The sequence below is a fragment of the Cygnus olor genome, chromosome 4 (genome assembly GCF_009769625.2).
Source record: "Cygnus olor isolate bCygOlo1 chromosome 4, bCygOlo1.pri.v2, whole genome shotgun sequence".
NCBI lineage: Eukaryota > Metazoa > Chordata > Aves > Anseriformes > Anatidae > Cygnus > Cygnus olor.
The window spans coordinates 71,855,823-71,870,033 of NC_049172.1; the positions used below are offsets into that span (position 1 = coordinate 71,855,823).

Consider the following 14,211-nt stretch of genomic DNA (forward strand, 5'->3'; position numbering starts at 1 on the left):
AGGGATGGTAGAAATAGGAAGCTGGTTCCAAGAAGAGTCTTGGGCATTGAGTGCAGAGTGGCTAAGGCCCACAGATTGTATTTAGTGGAAAGTAAGTTTTTTCTGATGAAAAAAATGATGAAGAATGAATCTGCAGGTGACACAGGTACAAAAATTCCCTACCTGCTCCTCAGCAGAATAGCAAGGAAAAAAAACCAAAAACAAACAAACAAACAAAAGAGCACACAACAAGGCTTTTCCTCTTCTCAGAGCTTTTGCTGATGCTCTCCAGCTCTAAGACAAGCTTGCTGGAGACCAGCATATGCTCTTTAGGCACTGTTGAGCTAAGTCCTTCCATCTGTCCATGGGTTGCAGAAGGAGGTGTGGAGGCATTGGTGGTGTTTTCCTAACATCCGCTTTGAGTGGCTGTGAGAACACCATCCCAGATAAGTCCATCACACCAGCAAAACACCCATTTCCCAGGCAAGTTCCCAGGCAGCCTCCAAGCACAGGGCTTGGAAAGGGCAGCTAAGAAGGAAGAATTTCCTCTCTCCTGCCTGTCAGAAATCCAGGTCTTCACAAAGCCTGCAGCAGCGAGAAAGCTTTGGTGCTGCTGGGTCTCTACTGTGCACAACCAGTGCTGGCCTGTCCTGCCAGCAGAGAAAACCCAAAATTTCACCCCAGAAGGAGGAGTTCAGTGCCAGTAACCCAATTTACCAGGCATGGTTCAGGGAAAAACCACACAGAGAACACCTGAAGGCTGTCTGGGGCCATCCTGCTGGTGGTTGATGGGGTGGGTGGTGATGGGGTGGCCAGAGCCTGTAGGGCTGGGAGTTCTTGTGGGGGATGAGGGTAGGGATGGCAGCTGGGATGCCTGAACTCCCCCAGTGCTGGTCCCTATCCCAGGGCAGTTTTCCAGGCAGGATCACCCATATTTCCTCGTCCCCAACCATCTGCCACCCTCCACCACCCCATTCTCTGGCTCTACCAATCACCTTGTGGTCACTTTGGCTAAAACTTTAAGAAAAGGGGACAGAACCCTTTCCCTGGCCTTGGCGCTATTCCATCCACCCAGCCGCGTGGGTACAACCTGCCGGGATGTCCCAGGAAGGATGCTGGTGCCAGAAGGGGGCTGACAGAGCACTCGTTGGGGTGGAGGACATCTGAGTCAACAGGTGAGCAACACAGAGGGTCACACACTGGCTCTGTGCCTCCCCTCATCCCTGCTTGATTCACCACCATCATCACAGCCTCGGCTCAGGCTGTTGCCCAGTTGCTACCAGGGTTTGTGTGAGTTTTGGAGGCTTGCGCCTCTTTAAAACAACAGTGAAGAGGTTGATGATAATAATGAAGAGGTTTTAATATAAATTTTACTTTAATGGATACATTTTACACAGTAAAATGATAGGTGTGCAGAGGGTCTCTAGATTCTCTTGCTGATTCTCTTGCAGGTGAGGTCTCCCATGGTCATTGTCTGAAAAATAATGGAAATGGTTAACTTCGCATTGCACTTGGCTCCAAACTCTATTTAGAAAGGACCTGGTCTTGCAAAACAGGACTGGTCCCCAGTCTATTGCCCATAAATCAAATTATTAAAGCTTTGGATACATTCATGACTATTCCAAAGCAGATAGGGATAATCTGACATTGGCTGGGATCTCTCTGCCGCACACCTCTTCTTTAAAAGTGCCAGGCCCTGCCATAAGCCTATGCCTCTGGCTGAGAACATGCCCCCATTACATGTAACTTTGGTCATCAATGGGTCTCAAAGGGTACTTTGTGCATCACACTACACCCCAAAAATGCCTTAATTGCCTGGCCAACTGATCAGCTTTGGCTCCAGCACCCGTCTGAGGCCCCCAGCACCACTGGAGGCTTTGTAGGGCCTGGCCCCAGTGGGAGCCCTGCAGGCAGCTGTACGCACTGTTACTCCACTTACATGGGTGATGGTGTCTCCGTTGAGTTCGGTGACAGATTTCAGCCCCTTCAGAGTTGCAACCAGCTTGTTGTTGCCCTCCATGTGAACAACAGTCTGTTGAGAAGGGATGAGACAGAGGCATCACGTTAGCACTACACACCGCATCGCCCCCTGCATTTTGGCCTCCCCCTTCCGTACTGAGTTGCCACCATCCCCTGTGCAAGCTGTTGGGACCAAGCTGCTCCCCCAGCGATTTTGGCTTTCCCAGGAGGATGAGGGAGGGTTGTGCTGGTGATGACTACAACACAACAAGGGTATGGCTATTTACTTTGGGCTCTGCAGGCCTCCATGACAGAGGTGCCATTTTGCTGCTGCACCTACCTCTTCCCCCATCCAAACTGGGACTCGCTCATGGCTCCTGCACTGTTATATGCTAGAGCAGGGAGCCACAGCATCACAGAAAGACCAGGAGGACCTGCACACCTCCAGGTGGAGCGCTGTGGAGCCACCTGAGCTGGGCCTGGGTCTCACATGAATGCTACATCTTCTGTTCACCACCCACCCATTGCACATCGCTGTAGGACCCTCCTTTTGGGGTGGAGGGATGGCGACCTGAGGTATGGGGCTGGTGTGGGTCTCAGTCAAGCTGGGAAACAACTTAAAGAGCTTCTGGAAACACAGTCATGACTGGGAGGGTCTCAGGGGGATGGGCATGTCTGTTGAGCCTCTGCCCCCCCAGAGTTGTACGTATAAAAGGGCTTCAGACAGCACTGACACCCCCAGGGCAGCTATCATTGATCACTGAAATTACTCAGACAGCAAAACCCGCTTCTGTTCATCTGTTTGTCCAGCTGCAAGACATCTTCATTTGCCCTCAAGCTGCTGATTTAGGCAAGGTAAAACTCATCAAATAGCCCCTCATTTCTGAGCAAGGGACCTCAGTGATGCTAGAAATCATGCTAGGGCAAGTACTGCTCTCAGAGCAGGGCATTTCTTTTGTGATCATTCCTCCTGTGCCCAAAATCCCTGCAATATCATCTTCTCCCAAGGTAGAGGTGAGAGGCAATATTTGCCAGCAGTGCCATCCTGACATTTTATGAACCATTGTTAACTATCACCCAGGAACTGGAGCTGACCCAATTTCAAGGGTGATAAATCCTCACCTTGCCAAATCATCTCACCCAGCGTAAACAGAAGCAGTGGAAAAGGCTAGCAGACAAGCTAAGAGCCTCTGGGACTTAAAAGGACAGTTTTATTGGTTTATGATTCATTGGCTGCCTTTCCTGTGCTACCTTTGAGTCAACAAAATGGAGAGGGGGGGGTATGTCTCGCGTTGGAGCGTGAAAAAAATTAACCCTTTTCCACCTTAAATCTTTCAGATCTTTTGTTGTCAGAAGGATTTACCAAAGCCTCTCTATTCCCCTTTTCCAACCCGGCTATTAAAACACTGACTTCCAGTGTTTTCCAGTAAAACAGCTTTAGAAATGCAAAGCTTCATCTGCAGAGATGCTGAGAGGGGAGCTTGCATGGTGTCTCGTAAAAGCAGAGAGAAGGCGAAACCTCAGAGTCTCAGGCTCTGAGTTTCTCAGGAAGGTCGCACAGAAACACACTGTCATTTTCTGAAATGTGTCCCTAGGGGACTTGCTGAGGACCCACAAGGAGCAGGGCAGGGGGTGTCACACCTGCAGGCTTGGTTTCAGCAATCAGCTCCTTCCCATTATCTTAAATCCCACATGCAAACTGCCAGAGATGGGACCAGGCTGGCAAATTTACCCAGGTCTTTGTCCGGTGTCAGATTTAATACACAAGATGTGGTCATTCCCTTTATCCCAGGCACAGGGGGGATGGCTGGAATGGAAATGCAATGCTCTGAGCCCCTGTAGCCCTGGTGGAAAGGGAGCTGGTCACTCACCTTGGCTTTCTCTCCCGTCAGCAGCTCCATTTCACACTCCTCGCCGATGGTGAACTCATTGCTCAGCACTTTGGAGCCAGTGGTGACGGTAACCTTGAACTTATTCCCATCCTGCACGATTTCTGAAATGCTCTTCATGTCCTTGCCCTTCTGGATCTGGTCATCGGGAAGCCCTGCACAGAAACAGGGATGTTAGGAGGAGCCATGGGTGGGCAGGTTGCTGCTGCCTAATGAATGTGGTGGGATTTGGGACCTCCACAGCTGGGAGGATCCCATGTGGAAAAGCCCCACAAGGATGACAGTTCCCCAAGGGTAATGTGTCCCTGAGTCTGGTGGGGAGGGGGAATAACAAATCATGTCCTTCTGGACATGGTTTGGTGTGGGAACTAGACTTCTTCCTTGTCCCACCAATGTGGCTGGGAGCAGAACAGCTACCTCTCTGGCCAAGCATCAGAGGGAAAGAAGAAACCCAATTTTCCTTCCTTTGCTGAGAAGCAAGCAGAGAAAACAGAATAAATCAAGGCAGAAGGAGGAAATCAAGTATTTTTATTATTATTTTTTTTTTTTCATGAGATTCAGGGTCCCTCAGAAGCAGGTCACCAAAGTATTCTCCCAAACCCTGGAGCTGACCTGGCAGGTAGAGCCCCTCCTGCACGTGGTGATGCAGAAGTAGTGCAACCTCTCCTGAGTCCCTGCACATCCCCTGATGGAGATGTCACCAGCCACATTCATCACTGAGCATTTAAACAGCCTGACTGTTTTTCTGATGAACAGTGGAGCCTGGAGCTTTGCAGCATCACCGAGCAGCATCACAGTGAGCTGTCTACAGCTGCCCTGAGCTGCCAGGACCATTTTCGTGCCAGCTGTACAATTTCACCCAGTGTCTCTTGATCTCTAACCATCATGAAAGAGATGCTTCCCCTTCTATTTTGAGGTCACATCTCCACGCACACATTTAAAAAACAAGAATTGCAAGATGGGAGATATTGGAAAATTTTCAATGCACATCACCAGCACATCAGCACGGATGGGTTATTCCAAATATTAGCGCAAAGTGAGGAAGCAAAGCAGCACCCGATGCATGCAGGCACTTACCAAGGGCTTTCATAAAAGGCTCAAAATTTTCCTGGGACTGGAGCTCGTACTTTCCAGTGAAGCTCATGATGAAAGGCTCTCTGTGCTCCCAAAGCAAGAGAAGATGCCTTGCTGGTAAGCAGAGCTTGGTTTTATAAGGAGCTTTTGCCCTAAAGTTGGTCAGAGGTAAGATGATGTAATTCTTTTATTGCCATGTTCAAACATTAACATAAAACTGGGCAATGGTCAGTGATAAATTGCTCGACATCTTACGGACCTCGATTTACAGCGTGGGGGCAGAGGAAGTCCCATAAATGGGTTTTATGGAGGTGGCAACGTGGCATCCATAAACAAACTAAATAAAAAAAATGTGCAAAAAGATTAATTATCAGGGTAACGAGCCAAGTCACCTAATCAGCTTGCAGACTGGAAGTGCACATCTGGAAGAGAAGGTGGGGAGAGACGGTGGTGTCCCCTGGGACTGACAGCAGTGGGGTTTCTGGTGTGTGCACCAGGCCTTCAGCGTGGGCAGGAGGAGCAGAGGCTGTGCGCTGGCAGGGAGCAGCCAGCTCCCTCCTGCAGATGCCTCGTGGTCCTTCGTAAGTGGGGTTTTGATGTCATCCAGGTGTAGCACTAGTCACAAAATCATCATTATCTCCTAAGAAGAAAACACGCCTCAAATTGAAATCCTGGGTTTCATGCAGCCCAGCCTGAAACTCAGCCTGCATCACTGCAGCCTTGTCCTCATGTGGGTGCCACTGGTGATCAACCAAGGCGATTGCCAGGAGCCACCACAAAAAAAAACCTTTCCTCTACTTTCCCCAGAGGAGCCACAGTCCCTTGTACCCTGAAGAAGCATCCCAGCCCTTGGAGCTGCATTTCTCCCAAATCCTGCATCAGAAGCAGGGCCAGCAGCAGCCTCCTTGCTGAGCCCATTTCCTCCCTTCAGTGCAGGACTCGGGGCTTGGGCTCCTCTCCTGGCATTGTGCTCTGGGCCGAGCAGCATCCCAGCACCCATCCTCTGGGTCTGGGCTCCCCAGGCTCAGCTTCTTCCTCTCTCTCTTCCTCCTCTATCCCAAAGTCATCATTTTTTCCCCCCTTTTCACTCATATGCCTTCTCCTCTTTGCGATTCTTTTATTCTGCCTTCTCTCAGCATCTTTGGCCTTGTTTTATTGAAATCACGGATAAGCATGAAAAAAAAAAAAAAAAGCTGGCTCCCTCCAATTCAGAGATGCTACCATCAAACAAAAACACAAACAAACCCCAACTTTCTCCTTCTTCTCCCTCTCAAAATAAACCCCAGAAAGCTTTGCAATGAGTAGGGACAGCATCCATCCCCTCTAGGACCAGAGAGCACTCATGGGGGGGGGGGGGTTAATTTAGGGCATCCATGCCCTAAACCTCTGGCTGCTCCTCCAGATGGTCCACGTCCCCACACTTACATAACAGGGAGAGATATTCAGACTTAAAAAACCACTGGAATAGTCTTCTATCCGACTCATTTTGGGGCCCAGCACTCCCAACGCGCTGTGCTGTGATCACTGTGGGAAAGCTCCAGCCCTGCACGGCTCATTTTTCCACCCACTGTCACTGACTGGAGCATCCCGGAGTTGTTCATTCATTTTTCAGTGGGATCGCTCTTGGACTAGCCATGTCTGGCCACATCCTGCCACCAGGGCAGATGCCCAGTCCTCACCCGTTTCCACGGGCAGGCTGGGGAGAAGGGGTGGCTGCTAAGTCAGTAGGGACAGAACTTTCTCCGGTAACCCCAGCCGTGTGCAGTGCAATGACTACCCCTGAGTTAATCTGTAGAAAAAGAGAAATAGGGAAACACATCAGGAGCAGCGTCCCAGGACTTCCAAGCCCCCACCAGCCTCTCCAGAAGAAGCCTACATGAGCTGGGCATCTGTGAACATTTCATATTAGGAACGATGAATCCAGTCTTAGGTGCTTGAAGCACCTGGTGTTGTCCCTGGCCCCCAAGGAAGCCTGACATCCCAGCCACTTTGGACATCCCAGGCCCATGCTCACCCTAGGAGCCCCATGCCAGCTGGAAATGAAGCTCAACCACCAAGCCTAAAACAGCTAATGGGGCCTGAGCCTGAGACAGGATCCAGAAAAGCCCACCAGGTATTGTCCCACAGACCGATAAATGGCTGTTGTGCCTAATTAGGGTAGCTGAATTAATTAGTCAACCTCTGGGAACTGTCATACAGCCTGGATGTCTCCCACCAGATGGCAAAAGGAGAACATAACTGTTCAGGACTCTCCTGGTAGGGGGCAGAAATATAAATGATCAAAAATAAAGCTTCTTCATTTTGTCTGCAAGTGTTCTGTTGGGCTTGTATACTTTTATTTCCTCTACTAAAGAAATGGTAAAGTTCCTATTAAAAAAAAGAAGAAAAAAAAAAAAGAAGAAGAAGAAACCCTTACTGAATGAAATTTGGCCAGGGTAATTATTATCTAGCCAAGCTGGCTGAGCAAACGGTAGGTGAGATAAACTTAATTTCAACAGCAAAGTTCAGAATGCCTGTACATCTCCCTACCAGAATACAGGATCTTTTAAAACGTGAGATCACTTTAACTTTCCAGGGCACTGAAAATGCACCTGGTTAGCACTAGCAGAAGGCCAAGTCAATTGGCCATGTAATTAAATCTAAATCCATAGCCTAAAACTTGGACATGGTTAGTAAAAGAGTAAAGGCAAGGATTATTTTCAAAAAATTATTGAGGAGGCTGTCTTGTGGAAGGCCAGCAGGTACTTAGCTGTTTAAGTTGCCTTGAAAATAATGCTTAGGACCTCAGAAGCTTGTCTGAAAAAAAAAGGACACGTGTCTCATTTCTCCTTTCTGCACCTGAAACAAAGATATGGATATGCAAAACTTCTCAGCTCCTTCCTAGCCACGGAGGTACCCGAATTCTCTGTGTCCCGAGGTGATGAATCACAGAAATGCTGGTTGGGGAGGCACCTCTGAAGGTCTCTGGTTTAACCTCTTGCTCAGAGCAATAACATCACCAATACCAACGAAGGTCAGCCATGGCTTTGGCCACGTCTCAAAAATGTTCTCTGCCTCTCTGGTTACCCATCCTGGACCTGCACCAGCCGCCTCTCAAGCAAGAGGTGCTCAGCCCCAACCTCCCAAAGAGCAATTTGTGGCCAGTGCCTCCTGTTGTGTCATCTGCCATAACCAAGAAGAGTTTGGTCCCATTGTCTCTGTAACTGCCCTTGGAGCAGTTGCGGGCTGCTATCACCTTCCCTCAAGCCTTTCCTGGCATTCCTGGTCTCGGCTCCCATGATTTGAACACTTCTACTTGTTGTCTGCCAGGGCAATGGGAAACCACCCTCTTACATGCACTGCTTCTTGGTGACTTGGACATTGTGGTGAGGAAAAATCCTTCTCTGCCTCCTCTGGTTTGAGCCATAGCTCTAATTTAGGCTTTGAACTCCAAAAAGGATGTCACAGTCAGAGCGCTGTGTGAACACAGGCACTTTGCTCCAGCCCAGGATGGGGCACCTGGCAGCCTTGAAGGAGTCTTGGACAGTATTCTTGCACCTCTTCTTATCTACCCCACTGGTGACTCCCCAGACTTTCTGAAGCCTTTTCTTTCTCCTCAGTGCTTTGGGAAGCTGGGGCTGGGCACTACACTAGGATTTTCTTAGCCAACATGGGAAAGGTTGCAAGCCAGCTGTTGCTGATTCAGTCATGGATTCCTTTAATGCAAACCCAGGAGAGAACCCCCAAAACCATTTTTTAAAGAGTTTGGTCACAAGCTTGTCACAATCACTGATCCCCATGTGGGTTTCCTTCTATCTTAAGCCATATTATTCCTTGAGTCATCTCTATTTCTGCTGTGCTTGTACCTGGCAACTTGGCCTGCTGCCCACTTTTCACATCTTTGGTTATCTCTAACCTTGAGGAACAAAGGTTTCTTTAAGCAGGCCACATGGCTGCGTTGCTTCAAAAGGCTGGACACGATGGGAAAAGATGCTTCTGCTGCAATAAACTCCCTGTCCTTCTTGGTATTCGCCAGGTTTTCATTGGGCTGCATTACCAAGACAGCACTAAGATGAAATATGGCACCTTTCCCAGCTTTTTCTTTTTTTTTTTTTTTCTTTTTAATGGTCTTGATGGTCTCCTGGGATCAACATCAGGCTGGCTGGCTCCAAGCTGTACCTTCCAAACCGTAGACATGCAAGCGCCAGTTCGAATTGCTTTAGATTAGATATGCCAGTATCAGAGCCTCGATAACACTGCTGAAAGCGGCAGCTTGTACAGAGCGCTGCCGCTTGATAACACTTTCTATTAATGCCAAAATTCAGTGAAGGGCAGCCCTTGTCATCAGCCATGTCCCTTTAGGACAAAGGTCCCAAAGGGAGCAAAGTCCCTGTATTGCTTCTCCAGGGACAAGGCGGAGATCTCCATGATAACATGAAACCTATCACTGCCTCACTTCGGCTTGCCAATGAACCCCTGGGTAGCAGAGTGCCCAGAAGCGCTGGCTGTGGCCGTTGGTACCCATGGTGGGAAAAGGCTGTCCTTCATCCCACCACCCAGTTTAGAGAGTAGAGGAACAGGGTCTGAAAATGGTGTCATTGCTCATGGAGATAGTTTGTGCTAGGGCAGGGAAAGAAAACGTTGGGAGAGAAATGGAACCATTCACCATTATGTGTTTGAGTGAGGATGGTCTGGAAGAGCCCCTCAGAGCAGTGAATATTCAACCCACGCAAATGCATTTCATCTCATCTCATCACACATCTGCAGTGCAGGTATCTCCGTCTGGTCTGGGTGCATGAAGAGCCCCTAAGACACAGTGGGGATAAGCAAACCTTTGTCTGACCAAGTGGAGACTTGCACGTTGGGATGAGAAGAGTGGCGGTATCAGAGTGCCTCCAGGCCCTCAGGTGAAATCCATCCCAGAGGGACACCCGGTTGTCACTCTGAGACAGTGCTCACCCCTCCAGCTTGCCTTGATCCTGATTTATTAAACACAGTGGCTCACTTAATGAGTGCTCACTGTGGATGGCAGCAATTACTCAAGGAGAGCTTTTCAGGCCCATATAGGCACGAGTGCCGAGGCACCACACTGCTGTGAGGAGGGCAGAGCGAGAGGCTGAGTGTGGTCTGAGAGCATCCAAATGTGCAGCAGGTTCACAGCCAGGGAGACACTCCATGGGAAATGACCACGGTGCCAGCGAGCCCAGAGCTGTGGACAAAGTCCAGAATTGCCACCATGCGCGTCCTGCTTGGTGCTTCTGCCACATTTACGATACTCAAAGCACCTCTGTAAGCACAGGTATCTCTGCTTTATACATGATGAAATGCCCAGAGACTGAGTGACTTTCCCAAAGGAAAGCTGATAAAGAAAACGTGCTGTAACTGTGTGGCTACTGCAGCATCTTCCTCGTCTTCCTCCTTGTTCATCTTCCTGCCTGGTTGGCAGTGACAGAACCCACATCCCGTGTGACTGCAGATTTGGAGATAAAATTTGGCCCTATTAATGCGATCTTGGCAGAGCAGGACCGGATTGCACAACCTCCTGGAGAAAGGCAAGGGTGTGTTTGGTGTCTCACCAAGGGAGTGAGCATTGCACAATCCCATCCTCACACTCCCTTTCTGCTCTGTCCTTATGAGTGGGTCCTGCACTTTGGTCTCTAAGACCCAAACCACAACACAGATGTCCCTGAGCCCATTGTGAAACACCTCACAGCAGGAAAGAGTCACACCTAGCCGTGGCGAAAGGGCTGACATGCTGGCTGCTCTTGGCACTGCAAAATCACCATGGGTCGGGGTGGAAAACTGCATGTGTGTGTACACAGTTGTGTGCAGGGACAGGTGGCCCACGTGGAAATCCTACCTCATGTCAGCTGAGATGCCTACAATTCATGTTGGATTTAGAAAGAGGGGAGAAGAGCCAGGTTTACCGGAATAGAAGTGCAGCTCCGAGCACTTTGATTCACTTGCAGTTGTACATTTCTGCCTTGTACCTCCTTGACGTGAAGCTTGAAGATATGAGTCGGGGTGCATGCTTGCCCGTGCAGCTGCAGATGCTCTCTGCAACCCTCCTAGCCCCCTTCCTGCTATGGATCCCAAACCTCACCAATATGTGAGGTTCTGGCCTGCCACCTCTGAGAAAGGCAAAAATTAAATATTTTGATTTCTGGCCCAAACCTTACAGGTTCTACCCCAAAACTCCCTGTTTCCTCTGTGAAAACTCAAACTTCTGTGCCTGAGAGGGGACGGGATGCATGGCTTCTTCACCTACCTCCAGTGACAGGCTTACACATTTTTTCCCTACAGGGATGTACTCCGATAGGAAATGGCATTGCAAAACCTCAAACATCCTTATCAGCCATTTGCTGGATCTGCCCAGTATTGCTTGGGTTGTTTATAGATATGAAAGCTTTTTTTGCGTATGCAGTTTGCAGACATCAGCCAGCTCACGGGCAGAGACAGGACTAGGAGAGAACGGGATTTTTATGGCGTTGAGGCCATCTTTGTGTTTTGTGATTAAATGTGGCACCTTCTAGTCCTGGTTGTGAGTTGGGGTCTTTCTACGTGCCCCTTTCTGAGTTTCTGCCAGGCTGTAGGCTGCAGAGACCCCCAGAGAAGAGAGACTATGCTGGAAGAAGGGTGAGCATAGAATCATATTTACAAAAAGGGATAAACCCCCAGGACCCTCAGGGAGAAGATGGGGTGAAGACGAAGAACATCTTTCCCACCATAGAATCATTTAGGACAGAAAAGACCTCTAAGATCATTAAATCCAACTGAAAACTAGGACGAGTTGTTGCATGTGCTCAGGCCACCCAGCTCCATAACCTGGCCTCCTGCCAAAGGACATCTCCTGTGCCTCCCCTTCCTCAGCTCTATAAAATAGGAGCCGTGTTTCTTGCTGCTGCCTGAAATTGCGGCTGAGCACACGTGGCCTGGGTGCAGTGAAGGCGAAATGCCCTGTGTGAGGTGTGAGAGTGACTGCAACCAGGGCAAGGCTGCGTTTGTGCATCTCCTCCCTGGACGCAAGGCATTGCCGCCATCTAGTGATGCAGGATTCATCGGTGGCTCTGGCAGAACCTGGGGTCTGCAGCTCCCCTGGGCCTGGGAATGCTTTGATGGAGGTATAGAAAGGGCACCCAAACCCAGCTTCTCACTGCTATATATGCCTTTCTGTTTTCTTACTCTTTGCTACGCTTTAGGATGCCTTTTGTGGGTAGAGAGGTTGAGGAAATCCAATCTGGAGGGATGGAAACTGATGGAAACTGTTAAAAAAAGCTGGAAAAGTGACACAGTAGCTTTAGCTAGTGTTTGCAAACACAGCTGATTTCTGATAGGCAAGTCCAAAGAGCAACTGAGCACCCATCAACTCCTCAGGAATGTACAAGGTCCAAAGCGGAAGCGCACATCCAAGCAGAAACACGGAGGCACTGGGCAGTACCAGGTTAGTCAAAGGCTGTTACATCTTCCAGATCTTGGGTCTGCTACTGCAGCTGACAAGGAAATGATAATTTCAAAAATGAAAGCACGGAGACTGCAGGGCAGAGCATGGGAAAAGCCCTCCCAAGAAATGGCACTGCCCACGTGCTCCTTGTGCTCACCTCTGGCCGCCACATAAGCAGTAGTTAGCTCATCCCCAGCTGCAGCAGTAGCAAATGCTGACATCCACGACAGCACTAACCCATGACCTTGTTAGCAAGAGCTATCACCACTGACAGGCACAGGGCATAGATAAAGCTGCATCAGCAGCCTTGAGACTATTTATTTACAAGCACAGAGCAGCAGGTATCCTGTTTCTTTTTTTTTATTATTATTATTTTTTATATATGTTTTTTCAGGGGTCCTGTATGTGCTACATTGTAAGCTCTTCACTTGAAAAAAAATACTTTTAGATGAAGCAGTGAAATAATCTCATGCAGCTAATTCACACATGAGAAGTCTTTGATATATATGAGGTAAATGCCTGGAGGCGCCAGTGGTGGGAGAGGTGAGGTGACCCTGCAGGGCCATGTCACTTGTGAAGAAGATCATATACACGTTGGTAATATTAAATTATGTTGGTAATAAAAATTACCAGCTTGTGTGGGTTTTCCTAGGGATTTGATCCTTCCCTTGTTCTGCTGAAGGTTCTGCTCAAATTGTGCTCTGCCTCTGCATGAACCCCAAATTCAGCACACTGTCGTGGCAGAACGAAGAGATCAGGGCAGAAGAGGCAAACCACGTATCCTGCAGCTCTCAGTGTTTTATTCATTTCTATCATTTTGCTGTCCTGCCCAGAAATGCTATTTATTTATTTTTATTATTTTGTGTGTGTGTGAGCTGCTGCTGAAACGTGATGGAGAAAAAAACCCTGCCAGAGCTGGTAAACAAGGGATTAATAACTAACTGGAGCATGTATTAATAGATCACTTACCTTCTGAAAATACACAGGGCATTAAAAACTTATGGGACTGAAAACATCTATTGACACCACTGTGGTACTGCGGGATTTGCCCTGCATGTCAGGGCCAGCTTGAGGTAAGTGGCCCGTGTCCCCAAAACAGGGTCCTCGGGTGACCCCAGGGCTTTTGGTGACTCTGGGAAGCACCAGGGATGGCCTTGGGGAGGTTTCACAACTGACTGAAGCCCAAGCTGTCCCTGGAGAGCAAGGTCCTGCCTTGCCAATTCCAGTCCCCCTATGAACAGGCCTGGGATGGGGACAGACCCTGATCAAGGGGTTGGGAGCCCGTAACGTGAAACTCTTACGGTGAGATGTGGGCAGGTTGGGTGATAGTTTGTATAATAAATTCAGGGATCTGTTGTTGGCTGGTTTCTGAGATGCGGCGAATTTGGAGACTACCAGCATTGCTCCGTCCCACTGGGTAGCCTCGCTCGCTGGTACCCGGGCTGGTTGGAGCAGTGATGTGTTTTGGGTCGGTTTCTGGCACTCTGGAGGCAGCGTGTCCCTTCTGTCCTGTGAGCTTTCTGACTCACAGCTGGTGGTTACCAGGCACCCTCTGCACCTTGCCTTACTGGGCTCCAGTCCCTGCACCCGGTGCAGCTGTGCATGCTGCACAGCCCCATACAGGCACTAACCGAGGAGAACCAGGCAAGGAAATACAGTAAAAATCAAGAAAAGGGACACACAGCCCTTCCCTGCCTCAGTTTCCCCATGGAGGGACGGCGCTGCTCCGAGTCACAGCCTCCCAGGGTGAACTGCATGGTGGGAAGGCACTCATGGAGCTTTCTGATCCTACTTCCAGCAGATTTAACCTTAAATTTAAACCCAACCCGGGGCCTGTCCTGCTGAACTCCGAGCTTTCCCCTGCAACCATGGAGCAGCCCCCCCCCCCCG

At 49.3% G+C, this 14,211-nt stretch overlaps 1 protein-coding gene across 2 annotated transcripts; it reads right to left on the reverse strand.

Annotated features, from left to right (window-relative positions):
• Positions 1-1,340: 1,340 nt before the first annotated feature.
• Positions 1,341-5,028, reverse strand: FABP1 (fatty acid binding protein 1). 2 transcript variants are annotated; one of them, XM_040556053.1, is made up of 4 exons: positions 4,905-5,028; positions 3,810-3,982; positions 1,919-2,011; positions 1,341-1,453 (listed from the first exon to the last, which is right to left on the reverse strand). In XM_040556053.1, the coding sequence occupies exons 1-4, from the start codon at positions 4,969-4,971 to the stop codon at positions 1,403-1,405; spliced, it is 384 nt and encodes a 127-aa protein (XP_040411987.1). In that variant the 5' UTR covers positions 4,972-5,028; the 3' UTR covers positions 1,341-1,402. The 2 variants fall into 2 exon arrangements, 1 of the variants encoding a protein (XP_040411987.1); XR_005819544.1 differs by lacking the exons at positions 3,810-3,982; positions 4,905-5,028 and adding an exon at positions 2,279-2,510.
• Between the last annotated feature and the right edge of the window lie 9,183 nt (positions 5,029-14,211).